The sequence below is a fragment of the Mesoplodon mirus genome, assembly GCF_964341445.2.
Source record: "Mesoplodon mirus genome assembly, chromosome: 3".
NCBI classification, from domain to species: Eukaryota; Metazoa; Chordata; class Mammalia; order Artiodactyla; family Ziphiidae; genus Mesoplodon; species Mesoplodon mirus.
This window is the reverse complement of record NC_138978.1, coordinates 24,076,772-24,104,023: the sequence shown is the minus strand read 5'-3', so window position 1 is coordinate 24,104,023 and position 27,252 is coordinate 24,076,772. Positions and strand designations below refer to the sequence as shown.

The 27,252-nt window shown below is 47.1% G+C and overlaps 1 protein-coding gene across 2 annotated transcripts in view; it reads right to left on the bottom strand.

Moving 5' to 3' along the window:
* The window catches only part of ARID1A (AT-rich interaction domain 1A), a 71,829-nt gene that overhangs the window by 6,879 nt on the left and 37,698 nt on the right, over positions 1-27,252 (bottom strand). Inside the window, exons 5-16 of one of the 2 annotated variants that reach the window (XM_082613304.1) lie at positions 11,074-11,314; positions 10,719-10,808; positions 10,005-10,172; positions 8,975-9,287; positions 7,159-7,304; positions 6,962-7,071; positions 5,568-5,777; positions 2,728-2,935; positions 1,113-1,245; positions 763-938; positions 297-447; positions 63-209 (exon numbers count right to left, since the gene is read on the bottom strand). In XM_082613304.1, the coding sequence (XP_082469430.1) occupies positions 63-209; positions 297-447; positions 763-938; positions 1,113-1,245; positions 2,728-2,935; positions 5,568-5,777; positions 6,962-7,071; positions 7,159-7,304; positions 8,975-9,287; positions 10,005-10,172; positions 10,719-10,808; positions 11,074-11,314 (2,093 nt within the window). The remainder of the gene's footprint in view (positions 1-62; positions 210-296; positions 448-762; positions 939-1,112; positions 1,246-2,727; positions 2,936-5,567; positions 5,778-6,961; positions 7,072-7,158; positions 7,305-8,974; positions 9,288-10,004; positions 10,173-10,718; positions 10,809-11,073; positions 11,315-27,252) is intronic. The other variant, XM_082613303.1, reaches the window with a different exon arrangement.

The window sequence follows — 27,252 nt, the reverse complement described above, 5'->3', positions numbered from 1 at the left end:
GGATCAGGGTGGGAAGCGGGGAAGCCTGAGCCACCGTGGCACTGAGACCAGGCTTTACTTACCGTTGCTGCTGCGGCTGCGGCTGCGGCTGCGGCTGCGCGGGGTAACGGCTAGGAGAATACATCCCCGAGTCTGGGTTGGAAGGCATGAGATTCGGCTGTGGGGCTGCAGTGCCCATGTTTCCCTCGGGTCCTATTCCGGGCTCCGTCCTAAACAATATTGGAGAAGCAGGTTGAGTCCGTGACAGCTGTGGGGTGCTGGTGTGGGACGGCGGGTGGGAGGTGGGGCGTGCTTACCTCACTCTGTCATAAGGACCTCCATAGGGATAGTGCTGTCGCGGTCCCATTGCCACATTTCCCAGCCCAGGGCCGGCAGCTCGACTGTAGGGGTCCCCCATCCCGCCGTTAGGGCCCTGACCTGAGGACATGAAGGGATCACTCCCCGGAGCTAAGAGCAAAAGGGAAGACGGTGATCAAACTGGTTGGTCAGGAGGCCTAGCAGCCTACACCTTGCCTGCCCCAAAGACCCAGGCCCTCTTCAGAGCTCAGGTTTGTTCCAACTAACAGGTCTTTAACAGAGATCTAAAATGGCCCCAACCAGCAAAGAAGACATACTTATAAAGGGATGACAAGGTGAGGCCAGGGAGAGGGAGACAAGAAGGGAGGATGGCTTGACAAGAAACCTTCAATCACTCTCAAGACTATCCCCCGCCCCTGCAATTCCCCTGTCTTCAAGGACGTAAGGCCAACAGCAGTTGGTCACCTTTCCTCATGCTGCCATAAGGATCCTTATTTGGCTCGTAGGACATGCGCCCCATCATGTCAGAGGTATTCATACTGGGCTGGTACCCAGGGTTTGGAGTCATGGAATTCCGCTTTTGGAATGTGGGGTCACTTCCATCAGGAAAGGCATCCTGGATCCCGACCGAATTGCTCCTGCTCCAGAGTGAGGAAAGCCAATTAGACCCCAAATAAAGAAATTCCTCCGATAATGCAAGGCACATGGGAGTCACTGGTTGGACAGGCAGAGCAGGGACCGCCCTGGGCTGCATAGGAGCTCATGCACTTCTGTCCAGGATCCCCCAAACCACCTGTCCCTGCTCCAGGCCTTACCTCATGCCTGGCAAGGGGGGGATCTGGCTGTGTGGTGTGGATGCTGGAGTTGGTGGCTTCAGGTCTCCCCCTTCTGCCATGGAACTGCTGGTTGACTGAGGTGTCTGTGGCCCCTGCATTGACCCTGATCCCGCTGTGGACAGAGATGCAGGGTGAGCAGGAAAGTGTTTAACTCTCACAGCAACACACAAATGCCCTAGGATCTCTTTGAAGCAGATCGTTATAAGGCTAGAACTAGGATTCTTTAAGACCTAAATAACCCTTCTCAAGAGAGGATCTGCAAGGCCAGTAATAAAGAAGGAAATCTGAGAGCGCTATCGCTTTTTGCTGCTGTTCACATTTGGAGACCAGGAGTGGTGTGGCAATGCCATCAACATGCTGGTGATTCCTTGAGTCTGTCCGCTTCCCTGACTACTTTTCTTTACTTCCCCCAAGGACCCTACCTAACCTATTACACCTTGTAACGCTGGTACAGAAGCTCCCAGTAAGAGGCCCTGGAATGCTGGGTGGGGAGGTTCCATCTTGCCCCAAACCTGGAGAACACTGCAGGAGCCTAGGAACTCCTATTCTCAAGCATCTAACCAGTGTCACTGTGCAGTTTCAAATGTTCCCTTAAGCTGATGAGCACAGAACTTCCCATAATTAATGTTTCCATTAGCTACCATTCCCAGCAGCAGATATCCCACGGATTAGGCCTCCCCAGCTGATGAGTCATCTCAGGCACTCACTATACCCTCAGAGGTCAACACCAGGGCGCATGTGTTTACACCCACCTTCTGGGAGCCCTGGCCTTCTTCCCTCCCCATGCTTGTCCAGGCCCGGTCCTCCTCTCAGAAAGGAGGGTGGGCAGAGGCACTCCCAGCAGAGAGCTCCATTCATGTTCCCTCCCCACCCCCTCCTTCCCATTCATTACCATCTCAGCTCCCCGGGGAATTCAGGGCTCTAGTCTGAGCTGCATTCTAAGGCGCTGACATCAGTGAGCCAAAGCTCCCAGATGGCCCTGCCTCACTGCTAGTTGTCAGATTTCCCGACTCCTCTGGTGTCCCTCCCACTCACTAGTTTACAAACACTTGGCAAGATGCCAGGTGCACAATGAAAATTAAAACTTAAGGGCTGCTGCAAACTATCTCCCAAGGGAGTCGCCACTGCCCGCTCTTTAGTCTGCCAACCTGTTAAGCTCTGTGGTAGGACAGGGCAAAGCACATCCTTGGTGGCAGGCACTGGTGAATAAGGAACCTGGACCCTTGAATGCTACCCTTTCATTTTTTCCGTTTTTTTTTTAAACATCTTTATTGGAGTATAATTGCTTTACCATGTTGTGTTAGTTGCTGCTGTATAACAAAGTGAATCAGCTATACATATACATATATGCCCATATCTCTTCCCTCCCACCCTCCCTCTCCCACCCCTCTAGGGAGACACAAAGCCCCGAGCTGATCTCCCTGAGCCATGCGGCTGCTTCCCACCAGCCATCTATCTTACACTTGGTGGTGTATATATGTCCGTGCCTCTCTCTCACTTCGTCCCAGCTTACCCTTCCCCCTCCCCGTGTCAAGTCCATTGAATGCTACCCCTGAAGGGTGAGCCTTGGTGAGGCTGCTCACCCAATCCTTACCAGGAGAGGGAGGCTGGATCTTGGGCTGGGACTTCTTGGAATCAGCAGCTGCAAAGATGTCTGGGGGCGGGTCTTCCCCCCGTTCGATCTTGCACTCAAAGGCATAGAGACACTGGATGTACTGCTTTTTCAAGGAGCTGGCGGCACTGCTGGAGGTGCCGACGTTGAGGTTGGTCGCAAGCTCCCGCCACTTTTTGTTCTTGTTGACCTGCACAACCAACCACAAGAGTTGGGGGTACATCTTCCATCTGGTCTTCCTGCCCACATACCCCAAACCCCATCAGGCTACCAGGTACTCATCTTGTGATATCACAGTTCTCAGTTAACCACAAAAGTTAACCTTGCTTGGTGGAGAGTCCACAGTAAACATTAAATCCATGGCTTCCCTCTGCCCTCAGCAGGTTTTATCCACACATCACTGCAACTGTCAGACAGTGCTTATTCAAAATAGGGCAAACTTTACACCACTATTAGAGAGAATGGAATTCAGAAGGTATGGGCTTTGCTTTACACAGCTGTACTGCTGAGAAATGATGTGCCAATCACCATCAGATCCAAATCATATTTTAAATGCACCGATAAAAACTAACATTTTATAAAATGAAGACGTGTGGCAATATCAACGACCACCCTGCTTGACTTTTACTTTGTCAAACTGGGGGTTTTCATATCTGATTTTTTTTTCTCAGTGTGGGGCTCCTTCCAAACTTGATATTCTGCGTCACTGCTCCCTGCATCTCAATGACATATAACTACAAGCCCCTTTCCCTCAGCAGTTACTGTCTTGATTGTCCAGGAGATGCTTCAGACCCTATGACTTCTTTGCCCCTTCCCAGCAGCCGGCCTACAGTTCTGCCTCCTCTCCTCAGCCTCAGCACACACTGATCAAGACCAGTCCCCCAGTCCCTACACTTGGTCTGTCTGCTTTAGCCAGGCAGGTCTCCTTCTTCACGTATTCCTTGTTTTGGCTGCGCTGCGTGGCACGCGGGATCTTAGTTCCCCAACCAGGGATGGATCCCATGACCCCTGCAGTGGAAGCGCAGAGTCTTAACCACTGGACCGCCAGGGAAGTCCCCTTCTTGTATTCTTATGTTTATTCATCCACCATGTGATAAGCCTGACTCTCAAGGCTAGAAACACTGGCTTTCCAGTCCCAATCCACAAGGAGTTCAATATGTTTTGATACCTGCTGGTCTGGTACCTGTGACACCAGAGAAGAGTGATAAGGAAGCAAAGAAAGGAACAACCTCGATGAACACTTCCTAGAGCAGGGGGTATCTGAGCAGATTCTTGAAGGCTGGAGGTGGCACTGGTAAGGTATACTCCAGACTCTTTCCCATCGGCATGCCATCTGGGCCAGTCAACTGGAATGCCCCCCCCCACCGCCCTCTACCCTAAACCCTACTAATCCTTCAGAAAAGCTCAGGACTCATCTTTTTCCTTCTTGGAGCCTTCACAAACTAACTTGTAACAGCACTCTTTCTCCTCTGAACTCTGTCTTTAGAGTTCAATCACATCACTGCATCTAAAAGGTTGGCAACCTTTTGCAAACTAGAAGACAGACCCAGGCTTTGGGATTCCCTCTATACCTCATCTTAGGTCCAGTGAGTCCCAATCAACAGTTTGCCAAACCTAACCCAATGCCCCCTTTCCCTACAGGTACAAGAGCCCTGACTACGAGAGCTCAATACCAGGGAGAATGGCAGGAATGAACCCAGGGTCACCTCAGAAGCCTGCTGTGGCTCGGCTTCCCACGCTCGTTATGTGGTGGTGTGCACGTGTCTTGTTTTATTTTGTTTTCCTTTTGTGGGGGAGGGGAACAAAGCCTGAGGGAGAAGGAATTCATAACTGACTGTTGGTTGGCTTCATTCCAATCATTTTCTTTTCTGCTGGTGACAGCTGTTTTCTCTTCTGATTTAGAAGGTTTGGAATACACCCCTCCCCACGACGCCTCCCCCTGGGCTCAGCCACACACTCAGATCCAATAGCAGGTTCCTGGTATGATGACTACATCATAGGAGGGAAGTTTGCAAGGCACAGTGGGCTGTCTGCCAGCGTTGCCTCACCTGTTTGACTCCTGGGCTGAGTGTAAAACAAAGATATAACTTATTAGGGCAGGCGCAAGGCTCAGGGTGGTGCTCAGTTCAGAGGTTTCCAGTGGAGATTAACCCAATCACTTAAGTCTCCCATACAGAGTGACTAAACACAATTTCCCACCTACTTCTTCCTTCATAAACTATTTCTATTTAATAGCTCCTGAAATCTCATCTCCATTGGGAAGCTTCCTAGAATGAAAGGATCAACAACTACTCTGGCTTCCTTTGTACCACCTTGTAGACCAATTTATGTGGCAGAAATCTTGCTGAAAGCTTTGTTTATCCCCAGCTTTCGATAGTCTTAACAGGATACACACTGTCCCTACATTACAAATGAGCAAAACGAGGGCTCAGAGTAGTTATACACCTTGATTAAGGTCACATATATCGTAAGTGGCTAAGAAAGAATTCAAAACCAGACCCATCTCTGAACCTTGCCCTTGTCTACTACTCCAATGCCATGGAATCAGAATGCCCACAGACTTGCCCGATTTTTGCAACCCAGGGGGACTCTGGACACATGGTAAGTTAATGCTAATACTTTACACTACCCACGGAGGTCTCAGCCTCCTCCCTTTGCCTTATCTTCTGGAAGGCCCGAGCTCCCTGGTCTGTCAGTATGTGACTCAGAGAGCAGCAGGAGAGGGTGATGTGCCTGTGGGATGCATGGCACCAGTGATGCCACTGAGTACCTAGAGAGAGGCTTGTTGAAACCACAGGGGAAGCCAAGTGCCAGGCACTCACCTGAGTCAATCCACCAATTTCCTTCACAGACACATAGAGGCGGTACAGGTCCAGAGGTTTCCTACCCACAGCAGGCAGATTTGTCATGCCCATGGCCTTCTCCTCCGTGAAGGCCAGATAACGGTCTACCCACATCTTCCTCTCAGGCTCACCACCCAGCTCATACAACTTGGTGATCTTCTCATTGGTTGTAGTAGAAGAACTGGATTTCTGAAAGGGGCAGGTCAAGATTCTTAGGAACTGGTCAGATTCAAAGCCTATGCTAGGGGTCTTAGAAACCCCTTTGATTAGGGCAGTGGTAAAGCTTCTCATTCTGGGGTGGTCACTAACATCTGCACTGCCTTCACAAAACACAAAAGGGAGCTAGACGTTCCTGTAAAGAAAGAAAGCTAACACTGCCTATGTGTTATGTATTGAGTGCTGTGCTAGAGGCCTTTGCACATTAAGTATCATAAATTATCCTTCTCTTAAAAGATAAGGTAGCAGGCACAAGGAGGCCATGCCTAAGATCTCACAGCTTTTAAGCAGCAGGACTGAGAGTCAAACCCTGTCCACCTGACATCAATGTCACTACTCCCATACTACTGCCCAGGAGCCTGGACACACTTTTACAGACTGTTTCAGAGAACTCAAGAAACACAAAACATGACCTTGAGACAACTGACTAAAATGAAAACCAACTCTTCCTCCTCTCAAGAAAGGAAGGGTCCTGCCTGAATGGCTTTGGATATCCTATCCAAGACATGAGGATGACTAAAAGGGTCTGGAAGCCAGAGGTGAACGTCCACAAGAGGTGGCAGCTATGATTTTTATTTCCCCTACTTTATAAGATAGGGAAAATGAGGTATGACAAAGGGCCGAAGTATTTTAAATGACTTGAATACTGAGCAGGTCCCCAGAATGCCACACAGCCCAACCAATAGCACACTCAGGACCAAGCTAAGAGAGGCCAAGGACCCAAAACCCCACCTGCCTCGTCTCCCACTTTATAGAACGTAGGGCACCAACCATTCCTGCTGTTCTGAGTAAGGTCCAGGAAGAGAAGAACTAGTCCCCCATGGCATACACCATCTATCAATGCATAAGGACAGGGGTCCCAGTTTCAGAGAGAGCAGTGCAGAGAATTCTACTCTGCAGGTCTGGCATTTCCTCCATATTAGACAGCTGTGAGAACACGTTACTTACGTTAGGACCCCTTAGGCTAACTCAAACCCAATTCAGTGATGAACTATTATCCTGGGACCCTTCATGGTAAGAAGAGGCGACAGCACCCTTTTCCAAGATTATCTAGTTGGTGTCATTAAAGGCTGGAATCTAATCACCCTCTCTTCTTTTTCTTCCTATCACTGAAAGGATGGGACAGAAAGTTGAGGGGTCAAGATATAAATCATTACCTTGGATTTAGATTCCGTCTTGGGTGTCCCATCTGCCTTGTTGTTCATTTTGGTGGCTGGAGTTAACTTGACATCCCCAAGACCCATCATCTCTGGGCTGGCTGCCATCCCTATAAAAGAGAAAAAAGTCCAATAGGTTTGCGACATGAAGATCACTTTGGAAGAAATCCCTGGGCTGAACAATGACTAGGACTTACCTGCTGAATTGTTAGCCATGGTTCCACCCATGGGATATGGGGGTCCCTGAGGGTTGATCATGCCAGCCATACTATTAATCCCTTGCCCATAGGGAGGTCCAGTTCCCATTATGCCCCCTTGATTCATATTGGGGTAGCCTGGTGGCCTGAGGAAGAAGGTGCAAAGTGTGAGAGAGAGACAAGAGTTAGAGACACTAAGCTTTCAGATTGGGACTTGAGCTAAATAGGGCTGTGTGAGCCAAGATCATCTAGTTAGGCTTACAAGGAAAAAGTTTATGGCTCCTGCAAACCACAACCATGCACAGAGATATTCTTATCTTCTACCACCCACAAACGGTTCTAAGAGGGTGCAAGCTCCCAAAAGGAAATCATAGCTCAACTTTAAAGGATACACTCCTTGAAGAATGGAGTCTTACGGTGTCTCTTAAATACTGCCTCCTTTTAAGGCATCTCCAAAGTCAAGCTGTGTTTCCATTTAAGGGCCCTCACTATGGCAAAAGGCCTAGATTAAATGCTCAATTTTATTACTCTAGCATGGCACCTGGAGGGGCTTTGCATTCTTTTTATTTTATTTTATTTTTAAAATTATACCCCCAAAAACACTTATTTATTTATTTTTTGGCTGCATTGCACGGCTCGCAGGATCTCAGTTCCCTGACCAGGGACTGAACCACGGCCATGGCGGTGAAAGCCCAGAATCCTAAACACTAGGCCACCAGGGAACTCCCCTTTGCATTCTTTCTTGATGGGTCTACTGCAAACTTTGTGCTTCCCTCATTCTGAAGTACTACCAAATCCACCTCTTTATAGTCATCAATCACCCTATTCTACCGTGGTTCATCAACATCCCAGTAAGAGTCACTTTAAGAACTGTAGGCACCAACAATGGGGTACACAGACAGTCTTCAAAAACAGTAGAATCACAGTCACTGAAGTCAGTGGCCAAGGAAGAAGAGATGAATCTTGAAGTCATTAAACCAAATCACATGAGCCTTCTGCACTTTTGCACCAGAGTCAAATACACAGGACCACACAGTAGAGTAGGAGAAATGGCAAACCATAACCTCACCACCCTCCATTTCTTACATCATAGATCCAAATCATGTGAATCATTAAAAATCCTTTTGGAGGGCTTCCCTGGTGGCGCAGTGGTTAAGAATCCGCCTGCCAGTGCAAGGGGCACGGGTTCGAGCCCTGGTCTGGGAAGATCCCACGTGCTGCGGAGCAACTAAGCCCGTGTACCACAACTACTGAGCCTGAACTCTAGAGCCCGCAAGCCACAACTACTGAGCCCACGTGCCACAACTACTGAAGCCCGTGTGCCTAGAGCCCATGCTCTGCAACAAGAGAAGTCACTACAGTGAGAAGCCCGGGCACTGCAACGAAGAGTAGCCCCCATTTGTCACAATTAGAGAAAGCCCACGGGCAGCAACAAAGACCCAATGCAGCCAAAAATAAATAAACAAATAAATAAAATTGCATTAAAAAAAATCCTTTTGGAAACCAAGAAGCTAGACTGGCAGAAGAAATAAACTCTGAAGACTTATTTTACTAATCAAAATAATGTATACTTTATAAGTTCTTTACATATGATATCTGGTCATGTGAAATTTGATACCAATCTCAGATGCTTACAAACCAGCATTTCTGCCGTATTTTTCACTGTAAAGAAACCTGGTTTTCTAAAGAGCTCTCAATAAAATGCATATTTACCAAGATAACATGATTTAGGTCCAGAAGTATCTCAACGGCCGAAATGACTCTACAACGAGTTTCCTAGCACTGATACCCTCCCTCTCCACTTCCCAGGCCTTACCTGTTCTGGATAGAGTTGGCAGCAACGTGCATGGCGACAGCAGTTTCTTGAGTTTTCCGGTTCATGCCCCCTGGTGGGGGACACATCCCTGACCCAACCTGAGGCGGCATATTGGCCATGTTAGGGCCATAAGGCCGGTTGCCCATGGAGGCATGACTCATTCTCCCTGGAGGGAGTGTGCCATAAGGTGGGATGCCAGGCTGCCCATGCATCTGACCTCCAGCACCCATAGGGTTCATGCTTCCAGCCATGCCTGCACTGGGGTAGTTAGCATTGGGCAAGGCATTATAGTTTGGCTGCCTGGGGTAGCCTCCTGGGAGGGGAAGGAGAGAAGATGCAGAGACTTGGTTAGTGACTCACTAGCAACTCACTAATAACACTCAACTCTAGAACTCCAAAGACAACAAACAATGGGAATCGTTCAATATTTGGTCTGGAAAGAGACCAATTTCATGGCCTCTTTAAACAACAACAACAAAACTTCATGATCCATTTAAAAACAAAAAAGTGGGGGGGTGGGGGGTGGGGCCAGGAGTATTTAAAGGCAGGCCTCAGTCGTCCCCTCATCTTAAGGAGAGCACAGCACAGAGCAAGGCTGTCTGGCAGGCAAGGCTGGCTATGCTGCCATCCAGGCCCTTAAACTCCCAGAATTCTTTCCTTTCTACATACTCATCTTCCATGCTCTGTTTAAGAAATTCAGCTTTAGATCCATCTAGGGCTGATTTTGAGCAAAGATCTACTCTAGTAGGACTAATTTACTCAAAAAAGTTTAATAACCAATAATTACCATTTACTAAGTGTCTGTGCTCAGTCTTGGGCTAAATACCTTATCCCCATTTTAGAGATGAAACAGAGGCTCAGAGATATTCAAGGACTTTCCCATGATGGCAGTTCTGCCCTACTTTAGGGCCTGGCCTTGGTGGACTTAAGGCAAAGGACAGTTCTACTCTAATAACCCAGAGAGCAGCATATCAAACAAGGAACTCTTATCTCGTCTCACCTCCATGTACTCCTACGGTAGTATACTCACCCTGTGGGCCGTACTGACTTCCCTGGGGACCATAGCTCCCCATGGAGTTCTGCTGGTAGGAGCCCATGCCTGTATGCATCTGTCCTCCAGAAGGCTGACGTGGAGATAAGGCCGACCCGGGCTGGGGGGAACTGTACTGGGGCATCTGGGGGTTCCTCTGCATGTAACCTATTTGTGGGTAGTGTCCACACAGTTAGTACCTCAATACAATGGGAACAAATGCTCTCCCTTACCCTAGGACTTCACTATCTACGTTTTCTTTAGCAAATACTTGCACGGGGGCTCTTATTTGCTGTGTAATTATGTGCTCTTTTAGGCACACTCAAAAGTGACACAGCCATTAACCAGGGCATGCCAACTGTTTCTACTAAATGGAGGTTTGAAAAAACAAACAGCAATGACCCCCCTCTCCCGCCAAAAAGAGGTAGGATTTAAAGGGCAAAGATTCAATGCTGAGTTTTTAGTATTTGCTGACCAAATTAGGCACAATGTAGGGGGGAAATCCATCAAAACACATGACCAACAAAGAATGACTGTGGGGGAACATAATTCTGGAGACACCAAGGTGGCCAAGCCCATCCTAACTTCACAACCTGCTGCTGAGATTGTCCTAAGCTTCATGGTCATATAGCTCTCCAAAAGCTGTTGCACAGATAATCAATCAAAGGTCTGCCTCGGCCCTGCTCCCCTCTCCCTTGAAGCCCAGCCTCTCACCTCGATCTTGGGCAATGCTTGATTGGTTCATAGAAGGATGCATGATGCTGTCCGACTGGCCACTGGGTGGCCGAGGTGGCATCTGGTTGCCTGCTCCAGACAGAGAAAGAAGTAAGCCAACTATGGCTAAGCCTGGAAATTCTAGCCAGAAGGTCAAGTTAGAACTGGAAATGACTTCTGAGAAGGCCAAGAACCTCCCAGTATCCCATTCACAAAAGGATCCAGCAAAGGGGCTCCCATCTCCCTTCTTCAAATGCTGAAGGGAAACTCTCTGCCAGTGGAAGGCTGGGGCTCCCTAATATTGCTGGGGGCCAGTCCTCTTTCCCTTTCCCCAAAGGTCAGCACTCGAGGGTACCTGGCACTGCAGCAGGCGAGAGTGGTCCTGAGCGAGACTGAGCAACACTGGCAGGAGAGCCAACTGGGGACGGGGAGGGGCCTCGGATGCCAGGCAGGTGAGGGGAGGTATGGGGAGAAAAAGGAGACTGAGCTGGATTACTCTGCTCCCCTTGGCTGCTTGAAATCCCTGATGTGCTCACTCCAGGGCTCAGAGCTCCTTCTGTCCCCATGGGGAGATCGTCTATTGAACCAGACAGATCCTGGAACATACACACAAGGACACGCATTAGCAGTATTAGGCAGAAAGATTCTTTTTTCAACAGTCCTACTATATGATCAACATTCTTCTTAAACAACCCAAAGTAAATATACTGCACACATTTATGCAGTCGTGATACTATAGCTTACATACAGCAAACTCTCTATTAAGGGCCAGAGAGAAAATACTTTAGCCTCTAAAGGCCACACAGTCTTTGTCACAACTATTCAACTCTGCCACCAGAGTGCAGAAGCAGTCACAAACAACACATAAACAAATGGATGTGACTGTGTTCTAACAAAATGTTATTTATAAAAACAAGTAACTAGGGACTTCCCTGGTGGCGCAGTGGTTAAGAATCCGCCCACCAATGCAGGGGACACGGGTTCGAGCCCTGGTCTGGGAAGATCCCACATGCCGCGGAGCAACTGAGCCCGTGCGCCACAACTACTGAGCCTGCGCTCTAGAGCCCGCTCGCCACAACTGCTGAGCCCGTGAGTCACAACTACTGAAGCCTGCGCGCCTAGAGCCCGTGCTCCGCAACAAGAGAAGCCACCGCAGTGAGAAGCCCGCACACCGCAACGCGAGTAGACCCCGCTCGCCACAACTAGAGAAAGCCCACGCGCAGCAACAAAGACCCAACGCAGCCATTAATTAATTGATTTTTAAAAATAACTAGCCCACAAGCTATAGTTTGCTGACCCCTGGTCTATCTACCAGAAGCACATCTAGTATTTTCCTCTTCTTTCCCAGCCCCAACTTCTACAGTCGTAAGAGAGCAGCTCTTTCAGTGAGCCTTTAGTTCTTTTCCAACGGGGAAACTTAACAAAACACTGCCAGGACAGCATCAGGAGCTATAAGAAAATGTTAACAAGTTTGGGCAACGTTCACAGATCCCCTCTCCATCAAATTATTATAACCTACATTTACCAAGAACTCACTCCAAGTTACCATACTTTAAAACATAAGGGGTAGGAGGTAAGAAAGGGATATATTGCACAGACAATTCTTTAACTGCCAAGAGGGTCTGGGACTACATTCCTAACACCTGGCCAACAACAGGGATGAACAAACGTTTGCCAACTGAACAAACCCAGTTTTTTTCCCTAGTTTTAAGTTTTTCAATAAGAATTTGCTATTTATTTGGAGGTTGTGCTTATCTTGAATTAATCGGTAAAGAGTTCACTCTAGGTCAGTAAACCCCAAGATTAGCAATCAGGAGCTCAATACGAAAAATATTTAAGAAAAGAAAAAGGGACTTCCCTGACAGTCCAGTGGTTAAGATTCCGCAGCACTTCCACTGCAGGGGGCGTGGGTTCGATCCCTGGTAGGGAACTAAGATCCCCCATGCCACGTGGCACGGCAAAAAAATAAAAAGAAAAATATTCACCCCAGGAAATGCACCCCCAACCCAACCCACCCCCAGCCCCAAGTTCACTCTCTAGCAATACCATGGGCTCAACATCACACATTAACTTCAGGCTGGGAACTAACTGTACCTTGAAGAAAGAATGAAAGCTTTGGGTACGGGCTCAGGTCTGTGAAAACCCTAATACTCAAATAGTTAAGAAAAGAGTTCTCTTAAAGAGACACAGCTGAAGAGGAAGGAAATCCAAAATGGCCTGATTTGAGTCTATTCCTATTCCCACAACAAGCTCACCTTGGAGAGATCAGTTCGAGGTGATTCTGACCCTGGAGTTGGACAGTAACATTGGAGGTCAAAGAGCACATCTTAGGCTTTCCCCTAAGTATCCAGGTTGGTTGGACCTTTGCAAACCAGTTGGTTACTTCACTAGGCTGGGAGTATTTCTGCTGAGTTCTGTGGGAACAAAGCTTGCCTTGAAGGCAAGGCAGGTAGGTAGGTGTGCATTTGTGTCTGTCTTCAGCTCTCAGTGTTAGCTGAGAAGTCAGAAAATGCTAGCTTTCCTACAAGAAGCAGACCCAGTACACCATAGCATGCTTTCAAACTGCAACTAGAATTAGTCCCAGCATGGAAGAGAACTCAAGAAGCCCTCCTCTAGGTAACACCAAAGGGCCTCTTTCCTCTCAAAGGACTAAAGTACCTGGAGCTATGAAGAGCCCTAGGTTCATCCCAAGAGAGGAGGATTCCTTCCCCACGTTGAGGGCTAAGCTGTACCAGGAACACCTAGCTTCTGAACCAAGGAGAGTAAACTCAAAGAGGCAGCAAGATGACAAGAGGAGCCAACTGTGTAGGCCAGAAAAGGCCTTGAAAGCCACTTGTTAAAAGCCCTGGTTTATAACAGAAACCACAGCCCAGTGCTCTGTTTTAGGGACCAGTAGCTTTCCTCAGCATTCCCTCCTATTGTCTCCATTCCTCACCAAACCAGCAGCTTCTAGTAATAAGAGCTACTTGCTTAGAGGAAAAATAAATCAGCATATTTCGGAACAGAACAGGAATTGAAGGTCTATCCTTAAGACAAGAGCTCTTCAAATGGCCTTGAAAAATTAAGTGTTTTAAACATTTCTGTCTTTGATTAAACAAGTAAAACATGAACATTCTCATGGTAAAAACAGTTGAGATAGTATAGGTAAACTTAAAGTCCCCTTTGCTCTCTTTCTGCTGCCTTCAATAGAGGAACCCCTATTCCATCTGGTGTATATCCTTGGAGACCTTCTGAGGAACTGAGGAGGAAAAAAGAGGATGTTCAACATCACTAACCATCAGGACAATGCAATTCAAAACCACAATAAGCCTCACGTCTGTTAGGATGGCTATTAACAAAAAGACGAAAAGAGACAAGTATTGGCAAGGATGTGGAAAAAAGGGAACCCTTACGCACTGCTGGTGGGAATATGAACTGGTGCGGCCACTATGGAAAACAGTATGGAGGTCCCTCAAAAAAAAAAAAAAAAAAAGGAACTACCACATGATCCAGCAATTCCACATCTGGGTATTTATCCAAAGAAAACCAAAACACTAACTCGAAAAGATACATGCACCCCCATGTTCACTGCAGCATTATTTATGATAGCCTAGGCATGAAAGCAACCTAAATGTCCACCGGCAGATGAATGGATAAACAAAATGTGGTGTACACACACACACACACACACACACACACACACACACACACACACACACAGGAATAGTATTATTCAGTCATAAAAAAGAATGAAATCTTATCATTTGTGACAGCATGGATGAACCGTGAGTGCACTATGCTAAGTGAAGTAAGTCAAACAGAGAAAGATAAGTACTGTGTGATCTCACTTACATGTGGAACCTAAAACAAAACAGAACAAAAACCAAGCTCACAGAGAAGATTGGTGGTGGCCAGAGGTGGTGGGGGAGAAATCAGAGAAGGGGGTTAAAAGGTACAAACTTCCTGTTATAAAATAAATAAGCCATGGGGGTGTAATGTACAGTATGGTGACTAAAGTTAGTAAAACGGTATAACTGAAATCTTTAAAAAGTTCTCATCACAAGAAACAAATATTCTGTAACTATACAGGTGACGATGTTAACTAGACTCATTGTGTTACTCATTTCGCAACATATACAAATACTGAATTGTTATACTGTACACCTGAAACTAATATAATATTGTATATCAAATATATATCAATAAAAAAATAAAAAGGAAAAAACCCCACTAACCCACCAACCACTGCTATGGGGTCAGAGCGGGGCCTACAGATGCTCTTTCAGTTACACGTCTGTTAAAAACCAGGCTCTCCACAGATACACAAGCAAAGGTCCTAGCCCACCTGAGGGATCCCAGGAGCCTCAAAAAAACCACTGGCAGCCCCTGGGGTTGGGCTCTCAGGACCCTGGAGGCACCGGTGGTGGCAATGTGGTGGCTTCCTTCATTCACAGAGGCATTCTGAGGAGAGCTGTCAGTTTTGGTAAAGTGCCCTGAGCTTCGTAGAGAAAAAGTACTAAGTAAACCACTGTCAACAGCAGTCCACGTGGGCTGGGATGCCTGGGCACAGAGTAACCACAGGGGAAGAATCAGCATTAATCTTCTTATCTCTCTCATTTGGTTGGTTTGAAGCCAGTCTCTCAAACTGTCATTTTCATCAGATGGCAACTGGTCAGCATGGGGGGAGTTGATTTAAAAAAATATTAAGAACCAGAATGTTAGCATAGGAAGGAACAGATCATTTATATTAATACTAACAATAACTATCATTTGAGCATCTACAATGTGTCAGGCATTTTATGGAGTTACTTAATTTTCTACAATTCTTAGAAGTAGGTACTACCACCACTAACATGTTGAAAAGGAGCAAGCGGATGCTCAGAGACGGGGTTACATGCCCAAGCCATGTGGCAGAAATTAGACTTTGAACCCAGATCTGCTGAACCCCAAAGCCTATGTTCTTTCTCTTTCCACTATGCTGTGATACTATATAGACTGAGGAAAAAGCATCATAACCTTGAGTTAGGAGACCAAAGGCCAGCTCTTGGTACTTATCAGTTGTGACCTTGGGCAAGCTAGCAACAAGCTGGGCTTCAGTTTTCTCACTTATACGACGAAAGGACTGGACAAATCTGAGTCTGGGGCATCTGCAAGAAACTCTACCGGCACCATACAGTCAGGGCCATGTGGAAAATGCAATACCAGCAGCAATACCCTGAATGAGATACAACTACACACAGCAGTGTGAGATGTAAGACATACCCATCAATCTGCGCGGCTAATCACAGTAAATGTTTTTATTGGGAAACGAGAGGGAGTGGTAAAGGCAGAAGACTCCAGAAGAAGTCTCCCTCCTCCATCTACAGGAACAGATATTGCTCTGATCTCCACGTCCTTTTATTGCACAGGACACACCTCTGCTTTCTACCCTACAGAAAGCCAGTTTTTCAGGTCTTTTGTTCCACAAAAAGCCGGATGTCTGGTTGTTGAGTCAGACTTCAATGTGCCTAACAAGTTCGGCTTTCTACAGCACACATATCACACAGACAAAGTTCAATCAATCCAAGCCCCTATTCTCTCTCCCTGGTGGGGTGACCTTCAGCATTTCAGGACTCAGGTTCTCAGTTCTCCCAAAAGAGCCCACCCTAACAGGTGTCTTCTAGGAGGACTGCTGAAAGAATTGTAGCAATGCTCTGTAAGTGGAAAGATCTCTTTTCCCGGGCTTGCATTCCTCCAAGCATAATCCTGCTGAGAGATAGGAGGTGAGGATCAGCCCACTCAGTGCCCTGCCAGTTCCAAGGAAGCAGCAGGGCCAGGGAGAATTTCCTCACGTGTTTCCAACGTGTTTCATGCATTTTATTGCTCATCTACCATGCAGATCAAAAGCGCTGGAGCAGGTCCAACTATTTCACACAGAATCTCACACTCCAGGCTGGCTACAGCCCCGAAAGCCTTCGTTTCTTCACTTGAAATACTGCCCAATGTTATTTTGGGATGTGACCTGATAGAGGAAGCCCATAGGGATTCCATGACGATAACTGTTCCAGCTGTGATTGGTTGCCCAGCCCCAGCGAGTGCCAGCATGGGTCTGTCAGGCTCTGCTGACAAACAGAACTCAGCAGCTAACACCTCTTCACACCACAACAAAACCATGCCCGAAATCACACAGTCCATACCTCACTGGGGGGGGGGGGGGCGGGGGGCGGGGCGCGGTGTTTGCAGTGCTCTCACAGGAAGAGCTACAAATTCTAACATGAACTGGCTGCCTGATTAAGTACATTTTCAAGCAGGAAGATACCAGATCAGGGTTACGGGGTGGGGGTGGGGGGCTTAAACAATCTTCCGACACAGAGTCACAAGGATGACATCAGCTCATTTTGCTGAACAGATTAAGCAACATCAATAAGGAAGTCTAAAGAACAAGCTCATGGCAATGCTCAGATTCAGGGTTTTCTCATAAATTTGGCTGAATCCTCGAGAAACAGAGCTTTTGTTAACCCCCAGATGGAGTCCTCATATTCTTTCAGTTGTGAAGAGCTTCTGCCAAGTTGTGCTGACTACTGGCAGGGAAACCATCCGCCCCAGGTAAATTCTACACACATACTTGCCTAGCCTAACAGACCCACGGTCCCTGTGGGAGGCTGCTCCCAGGCTGGAGAATGGGAGGGAATCCTGAAGAACACAGAAGAGGTTGGGAAACTTAACCTGTGATGAAAGGCAGATGGTAGGAAAGGAGGCAACAGTTTTAACAAACTTCAAGGAAAAAGACAAACTTAGTTACTTCAGAACTACTTAAGGCAAATACATTTTGGGGAGAGCTGATTTTTCATAAAGCCTTCTTTAAGCAACATATTTGTCAAGGGTCAGGAGAGGAAGAGCTACCTCTATCAAACACTCACAAAAAATATTCAGTACAATAATTCTCTCTTTTTTCTCCTCAGTCTTTGCTAAATGGAGAGATGGGCGATCTGACCCACCCAGGGTAGAAGGGACTCCAGAGTTACAGGACTGCTGCTCTGCTGTTCTAATAAGTGGTCTTAGTCCAAGAGACTAAATGCCATCTCTCCCTCGAGAGCAGGCTAGCGGTAGCGGTGCTGGCGGAAATGCCAAGAACGAATCAACACACAGAAGAGGCTGCCTCTTAATTCCAAGTCAGGATTTAAGCAGGTGGTAAGGAAGGGGAAAGAAAAGACACAGAGGCTGGCAACTATCCTTGCAGCTTAGGACCAAGCACCATCTCCTGCCTGGACTGTACTCACTGTGTGGAACAGAAGAAACTGCTCTGGGAAAGGCTCAGAGAACTCTTATTTCTTAACCCCCCACCCCAAGTTCCCAAAAACCCCTCACCAAACTCCCACTTCTTTTTTTCTACAAGCTTTTATTTTGGCGATAATGAATCATTTCTTCTTGGTACCTTCTGGCTGCCTGGTGGGAAATGCACAGTAGAGAAAGGTCAGACTCTTCTTGTCTCCAGAATGCTTTTCAGGGGCCCACTTCCAAGACGAAATCCCCTACATATACTCAACAAATTTCATAAAGAAAGCTCTGGGAGACCAAATCTCCAAATTCAAAGGATGTTGGAAAGAGGAATAAAGCAAGTCCCTTCGTGTCTCCCTCTTTGAGGGACTCAGAACTGACACGAATATGTGACTATCGTGTGTTCAACCCTAAGGTACGTGGCTGTCTCACGTTTCATTCTCACAATCTTCTGAGGTAGGTATCATCCCCATTTTAACAAAGCAGCAAGAGGCTCAGAAGTTAAATGACTTACCCAAGGAGAGAAAGCTATTGAACAGAAGAACTGGGTCTAAACCCATATTTTTGATTCCAAAGCCTGCCCTCTTTCCACCATGAGGTGGAAGTTTGCCACTATCAAAGGCTAGGCTCCATGCTCCAGACAAGGGGAGGCAACAGTCTGTCGCCAGACACACCGGGTGATTAGCTACATGACTCTTAAGAGGCTAACCTCACTAGGCATCACCTAGTTCTTCTGCAGAAGGAAAGAATAAAACTAGATAATCCAACTCGACCAGTCTTCAATGCTATGCGTTCCTCTCTTTCCTAGCCACTCTTCCTTATAAATCACTCTTCCTTTCTGAACTTTCTTTCATGGTTATTTCAAGTCAGCCCTGTCACCTATAACTCACTTAGTTTAAACCTACTTTTTCTATACTAAAGGGTATAGTACTTTTCCTCTCCTCTGGGTCCTTAGAAGGATACTTAATGTACAGGGGTGAGGACGGAGGAGAGAGTGACTTAGAATCTAGGGAGATAAGCAGGAAGTTAAGTCCCACGAAAGTAGGTGTCTGATCTCTCTCTGCTGGTACTCCTGTGCCCTAATCCTATTACCAAGCATAAGGGTGTGGCCCACAGAGAGAAGTCAAAACACTCCTAGCCTCTAGGCGGCCTCATCTCGGATAATTTCACACGTTCTTCCTCACCCAGCCCTGCAGCCACCGTTGCAAACTGCAGGACGATTGGGTCTTGTTTAGGAGCCCCAACTCCCAAACTACTCCTTTCCGGGGGCATGAGCCAAGCAAGCTTCAACCCCCTGCCCGCAGCCATGCTCCAACAATGGGGCAACAGAGCTCTCCTCTAAGGCAGCAGGGTAGCCCTCCCCCGCCATCGGAGAGAACTGGTGGGGAGAGCAGCTGCTTGAAGTTGCACCATAGGTGTAGCAACTATAGACTGAAATTGCTTTCTGCCTTGGGGTCTTCAAAGATGAGAGCAGCTTTGTGGGGGCAAAGCCGCCACAGTCACAGTATAACTACCCTGACCCCGCACCCTCGCTCCGCTGGCAGAGCCCAGAGTCCCTTCAAGATCCTCTAGACCCAATGTTCAGGACTGACGGTACTGTGCTGAATCTGCCTTTTTCCTCATTAGCCTTAGGAGCTATATTCTCCTATGTTATTAGTGACCAGAAAAATGCCAGGCACACAAAAGACTATAAATGCTTGATAAATGTTACTCAAAGGCATCCTCTTTAGACCCAATCTCTGTTAGTCTCTTTCCTTTAATGGTCATTCCCCCACCCTAACCCTGCACACCTCCACTCTAGACCTCCACAATGAAGGAGGGACTCTTGGGTGTTGTCATCAAGCGAACTGACTCTCCTGCCTAAAACTGAGAAGTGCAATCCTGAAAGGGCCTCAGCCACTTGATAAGAGCTCTTGATAGAACTGCAGTGCAGGGAAGGAACGTCCAGCAAGGAGGCTGTCGGGAGGCGGGGCTCTGTGTCACTGGAGAAATTTCAATCTAATTACAAAAAACAAGAACCTGCTGTTCTAATCCACCTCAGCAAAATCTCTTGAGGTAGGTCTGACCCTTTGGGTGGAGGCTGAGAGCGCCGCTGAGGTAAAAAGAGGGGAGAAGAAAGAGTGTTGGGCTACCGGCATTCCTGCAGTGGGCGCCCCTTCAAACAGCAGCTCGGCCACTGCAGCAGTCATTGATTTTCCAGGGGTCATATATTCTGCTCCTACAGATCTGCTCGGCTAGAGGTTTAATCACATTGAGTGCTTCTGCTCAACATCTCCCCTGCACGTCCCCCTCCCCAAGCCAATAAAACAAACACCAAAAACACAATAAGAGTTGGCAACAGATAGATGGTGTTTCCCACAGCTGGCCCCTAAACCCAGAAAAATTGTAAGCACCAGCTCAAGGGAACCAAAGCTACATGGGCAATCCACAAGGAGCTGCAGGGGCAGACCCACAGGCCCCGGAGAACCTTTTAATCCACTGCCCAAGCATCCCCATGAGACCTTTCTAATAATTCAGATGTTTTACATAAAAAAATCCAGGTTCCCAACTTGTGAAAAGAATAGATCCGAGAACTCCCAGAGGCGCTGATCGATTGAAACCTTGCTTTCTAGTTTGTCACAGACCCCACCACGTCTGTATAATACCCATGTTACCTACCTGACCAGCCTTCTGACACATACCCCTCCCCTGCCAAGGTTTCTCACTTAGGCATTTCTCATTAGAGAACATCTCATCTAGTCAGAAACCACCTCTTGGCCAAAAGTGTACAGCGTGTTGTAAGGGTCACTAGCTGCTAAGACTCAAATCTGAAAAAAAATGAAACTAGGTCAGAGCTGGGCCTGAGTTAGAGCAGTCAAGATCAGTGCATATTTATGGAATAGGGCTATTCTAATCCCAGCAGGAAATGAGCACTGTAAAGCTAGAGAAGACAAAGAAGTTGAGAACCCCCTACTTTCTCCAAGCTTGCACTCCCTGTCAGGAAGGCCAACCACACAGACCATGTTCCATCATGATCATCAGCTTGGATCCTAGAACTTGAGTAAGGAGAATAGGAAAACGGGCAGGGGAAAGGAACACAGAAAAGACAGCAGAATTCTAGATCTGAGAAGTGTAAGGGGGAGGGGTACTGCCTTAGGCCTCACCTCATTTGGCTGCTCCTCAGAAATACAGCAACCAGAAAGCGAGGACGTAATGTGCACAAGTAGGGAAGGTAAAGTTGGCACTGTGCTGAACACAGCGTAGACCAAGGTCTAGGGGGCTGGATGGCCTCCTTGGTTTGATATTTAAAGCCCTAAATTTATATTTGCCAGTGGTCTTCCCTACCATGACCTACGGGTCTAGATAAAATCCAAAGATTTGGGGGGAGGGGGTGGAACAAACAAATCTGAGAGTGGGGAATGGATAGAATCCTAAACCAGAAAAGACAGCCCTGAAGGCCTTTAAAACCAAAACACAACAACAAAAAACAACTCTGTACATAGGAAAAGACATAGTCAAGTCCTAAAAGCAAAAGACAAGGAGGGGAAAAAACGAATATTCTTGATGACAGTTCCTCTGTCATCAGTGAATTTATCTGGAACTTGGTTTCTCTCCTACCCTCCCTCAAATATCAGGAAATTACCTTCACTCACCTCAGTAAACAACAGTCAGTATTCCTCCCACAACAAAGCCGGCCTTAAGGGACAGATTTGCTCTCAGTCTGAACCTTCAACCTCTAGTTCCCACCTTCAACAAGGCATGGCTTCTTGGCTCCCTTGGGAAAAGCCAAGGGGAAGCAAGCTAACAGCTTGGAGATGAGCTCCGCCTCAGAGCAATGAAATTATGTCACAATACCAGCCAATTCCATGCTGACACCAGGTGGGGAGGAGAACTAGGTTCTGGCCACAGAAGTAGATGGAGCAAGAGATCAAGCACTGGCCCCCAAAGGGACAGCACTAGATCACATACCAGTTTCATCACAACTTTCAGGTAGAACACCAAATATCTTAGAAATATGAGAAAAAGACAACAGAGCTGATTCCATGCTTGATTTATCAGGTATGTTAACGTAGTTCACACCTATGGGCCCTCCTCTCTGGACCAAGATTCTCACTCTGGTGCAGGGGGGCCCTAGTGGTTTCTGTAAATATAGCATTTCTAGGAGGACTTCGTTCAAAAAGCCCAAGCTACCCCTCACCCACCTTCCCCGGACAGACAAGAAACAGTTTCGCAATCCCAGATCTAGGGGCTAGCTTTTGGATTTTGTTTGGTCTTCTTGGAGAAGGACAATGGCAGAACCAGGGCACTTCACCAAGGTAGTCTCCCAGACAGCTCTGCAGGTTATAAAAGCCCCAACGAGAGAGGAGGAGACGGGGACATGGACAGAGGAAAGCTACTGTCACCTAGGCAGCTGAGTTCACCCATACGTTGACTCAGGAATTTCAAGAAACTCTAGTTGTATTTTATTTATTTTTTTTTTTTTGCGGTACGCGGGCCTCTCACTGTTGTGGCCTCTCCCGTTGCGGAGCACAGGCTCCGGACGCGCAGGCCCAGCGGCCATTGGCTCACGGGCCCAGCCACACCGTGGCATGTGGGATCTTCCCGGACCGGGGCACGAACCCACGTCCCCTGCATCGGCAGGCGGATTCTCAACCACTGCACCACCAGGGAAGCCCGAAATTCTAGTTTTTGAGGTTTCTTCCTTCCAGAGTAAATGCTTCCTACATCTTCCTATGGAGGAGACCCAAATCCAGAAGCTACGGTATCACTACCTTTGCCTAGAAGTCTCAACCCCACATCTCTCCATACCTCCTCCTTCCCTTTCCCCAAAGAGAAGAGAATATGGAAGACAAAGTCTGTTTTCTCTTTTTTTCTTTAATTCTTTATTTATTTATTTATTTATTTATTTTGGCTGCGTTGGGTCTTCATTGCTGTGCGCGGGCTTTCTCTAGTTGCGGCGAGCGGGGGCTACTCTTTGTTGCGGTGTGCAGGCTTCTCATTGCAGTGGCTTCTCTTTGTTGCGGAGCACAGGCTCTAGGTACGTGGGCTGCAGTAGCTGTGGCACGCGGGCTCAGTAGTTGTGGCTCACGGGCTCTAGAGCACAGGGTCAGTAGTTGTGGCGCACGGGCTTAGTTGCTCCGCGGCATGTGGGGTCTTCCCGGACCAGGGCTCGCACCCGTGCCCCTGCATTGGCAGGCAGATTCTTAACCACTGTGCCACGAGGGAAGTCCCCAAAGTCTGTTTTCTGAATATGGCACTCTTCCTTTCCTTAAAGGAGCTTTTTACTCACCCTTTATAGGAGTTTGTCCTAATTGTAAAAGCAATGGGCTTTCACTATTAGGGAAGCCCACGTTCTCATTTACAGAATGACCTTGGGCCAGTCCTTTAACCTTTTTGGGTCTTGGATTCCTCATATATGTAAAGAGTGGGGTGAGAGGGGATGGTGGTGTTTGTGTTAAGTGTGGTGAATATTCTGTGGAGTAGCTCATGCTAACTTCATTCTACTCTTTTCCTAATTGCAGAGGTTAAAAAGCTAAAAACTACATTTCCCAGAATCCCTGCAGATAGGTTTTGGCTATAATTCAGGTTCTGCTAATTAGAATCAGACTCAAGATTAGATCAAAGTATGGCAGTGATCATACTTCTGTCTCCTTCACTTGTTTCTACAGGAGCATTTTGGTTTCATCTTCCAGTTAACTGGGTGTTGGTTCTGGTAGCAGCAGCTGCTGCTTCTTGATTCCAGCTTACTGATCCCTAGATAGCAGATTTAGAGCACTCAATCTGATAGTGACTCAAAAGCAGGAGTTCCCTTGGTGGGTCAAATCTAGGTCTAGATCCCGATTCCTGGAGGACGAGCCTAGAGCATGCTCCCTCAATCCTCCTAACAATTTTTAAGTCCAATTCCCTATATTAAATCCTTCTCTATTAAACATACCTAGGGTTTAGCATGGCCTAGGTTCAGTGTAGAAACCACTCTATCTGACACAGTACTGTCAGACGATCCCAAGAGAGTAGTTGTGAAGGAGAAAGAAGAGAATTATTCACAAAGCATATTCCCTGAGTCAGAGTCTTCTGGGGAAAAATGGGCAAGATGGGGAGGCCTAGAACTTTAAAATACATTTGCCCAAGACAACCTCCTTCACTTCTTCCCTTTTTACAACCTTCCTGTACTTTCTCCCTCCCACTCTAAGCTCTGAGGGGTGTTGAACTGCTCACATAAGTTGGAAGGTTGAGTCAGCACATGCTTTCCTTTCCATCCCTATATTCTCTGTAAGCTTTTACTCTGCGGAGGATAGCATTACCTGCCCAAGCCCAAAGAAGTATTCTCTGGGCTTGGGCTAGAAAGGGTACCAACTGTCTTCCTCAGCAGCAGGAAATATGTTTTACATACTCCAGGTGGTAAAGAACCAGGGCACAACAGTCCTGACAGCCCTGCACTGCTAATGACTGAAGATACATCTGGCCTACAAGATCCCAGTTTATCTTCTTATACCAATTTCTGGTTGAAGTAACGAACCACCAGCTTCCTGTAGCAGGATTGGGGACAAACTGAAAAACACGGTCAAATCCAAGTGATATGCTTGGTGGGGATGGGCACTTCCCACCAGTCCTCAGTAACGCTGAGCCCAGGAGCCACCACACTAGACGTAAGGCTCAGTTAGTTTTCAGAATGAAGTTGTTCCGAAGAAAACAAAAGGTTCCAGCAAGAGGAATCTGTGTGAGACACACAGGCAGGAAGCAGAGCTGAGCCACCAGCAACTAGAATAGAAACAGGAAACGGGCCCAGGAACAAGCATACAGTAATCTGCTGCAAGCAGCACAGGCTCCAGCAGGCGCCAGGCAGTATCAGGGCCAAAGCAGCGTGACTAAGATGGAGAAGCAGATTGGCTAGTCCTGCCAGAGAACCGGTGTTCTAGAGAAGGGATAGCTACTCGCACAGGGTACATGCTGCTCTGAGCAGTCTGGGCAGATATGTGAGAGGGGGTGGGGATTTACTTTCTGAGACTTTCTAAGAGCACCTGCATTACAATTCAAGGGGAGCAAGCATAGATACACAGTCAGATATAAAGAAAACAGGTCACCAACCTCAGAATGGCCCAGCTTCTCTGGGTACCAAAATTGCTAGTGACATTTCTGTTATCCCTTTAAAAATAAGCCATCAAAAACCTAGGCAAAAACCGTTGGTCCTGCCTCCTTTTACCACGAAATGTGATGAAAGGAAACACTAACAGTGTGAAATTAAAATCCTTCAAACATTCCAGTTTTTTAAGCCTTTAGAGAATTTCTGTCACCCCCCCCCCCGCCCCTCACCAATAAACCTAGACAACAAAAAGCTGGTCCCCAAGATCAGGTAGGTAGCAAGAACCTAGGGGCTAGTCAACAAAGGTTTACTAAGTATTTGCCTAACACAGGTATTACACACAGGCCTGAGTACTCAAGCAGAAGTACCAGCATAATGCTACGTCAACATGAAGAAAATGGGAAGAAGTCCCAGAGAAGGTATTTCACAGCTAGGTTCTGAAGCCAAAGTAGAAGTTTGCTGGGCATTTAAAAAAAAAAAAAAAAAGGTGGGGGTGGGTGGGGGGTGGGAAGCAGAGATCACACACACACCTTAAGCAAAAGGACAATGGCAGGAAGGACCACGGCTTGTGAGGAGCTTAAGGCACACGCGAGTGGCCAGAGATGAGGTTGCAGAGGTATGCTGGGAGCTGTAGATGGCCCCATAATGGCATCTGGACTGTAGGCACAGGGAGTCAGGGCCCCCAGAGCACCCACAAAACAACTGGTTTACTAGACACGGTAAAATTTATTGTATTCCAAAGTCTCTGGCATGATATTTTATTTGAAAATATTACTCTCAGCTTTCAGGGTCTAACTCCTCCTTGCTTCAGAACCATAAGACACATGAATCACCTGGAGATCTTGTTAACAGTGTTGGATTCAATAAAGTTAGTGTGGGGCCCAAGAATCTGCATTTCTTGCAAGCTCCCAGGTGATAACTGTGCTGCTAGATAATGGACCACATTTTCCCCAGTACCAAGGACCTAACTGATTAAAGTTTTAGCATTTTTAGCATTAATCAGGACACTGCTTTAAAAAAAAGGCACAAGGACTTCCCTGGTGGCGCAGTGGTTAAAAATCTACCTGCCAATGCAGGGGACACAGGTTCTATCCCTATTCCGGGAAGATCCCACATGCCGTGGAGCAACTAAGCCCACGAACCACAACTACTGAGCCTGCGCTCTAGAGCCCGTGAACCACAACTACTGAGCCTGTGTGCCTCAACTACTTGAAGCCCACGTGCCTAGAGCCCGTGCTCCGCAACAAGAGAAGCCACCGCAATGAGAAGCCCACGCACCACAACGAAGAGTAGCCCCCGCTGGCCGCAGCTAGAGAAAGCCCGTGCATAGCAACGAAGACCCAACGCAGGCAAAAAAATAAATAAATAATATTTTTAAAAATAGATTTAAAAAAAATTTTAAAGGCACAGAACAGGCTCCCACACAACACAAGGAAACCAAAGAACCACTTTTGTCAACTTTTCACTGTTTGCGGTGATTCCCTAGTTGGTCAGTTCCTCCAGCAGGCCTGACCTATAGATTTGGCCATCTTCCCTCTCCCACTCCTCCCTGTGCCTTCAGTTCCCAACTCATCTATGCCTCCATCACAGGCAGGTCTGGGCAAAAAAGGGAAATGGAAATACATTTATACTCTTCTTTTAGGACAAATCTAGTAAATGTTAAATGACAAAGGGTTCAGGCTTTTGGCTAAACATTAAGAGAAAATCAGATTGTCCATGAATTTCCTCTGCTGGGTGGGATGCTAAAGGAAATATTTCATCTAAAATATCAGAGAAAACTGGATTCAAATCCCAATTCCGAGCCTTAGTTTCTTCTTATGTAAAATAGAAGTGATTACTCAACTTAATACATTTCAATTCCTGCCTTTCCAGGAAGATTCGTTTTGGCTGTAGATCCTTTCCTGGCTTCACTCCTGCCCTCTAAGATTCAGATTCTACAAGAGTTCCCTCCCATTTCCTCTTTCCAGATCACTATAACCCAAGCTCTCAAGATTTGAGTAGTAAAGCATGAGTGCTAATAGCTACTTTGTTATTAAGTAGAAATCTAAAGAAGGGCTTGGAAACCCAAGCGATACAATGTCTTTAGATAATTTAACAGACATTAAAAAGCCTACTGCTGGGCTTCCCTGGTGGTGCAGTCGTTGAGAGTCCGCCTGCCGATGCAGGGGACACGGGTTTGTGCTCGATGCAGGGGACACGGGTTTGTGCTCCGGTCCGGGAAGATCCCACATGCGGCTA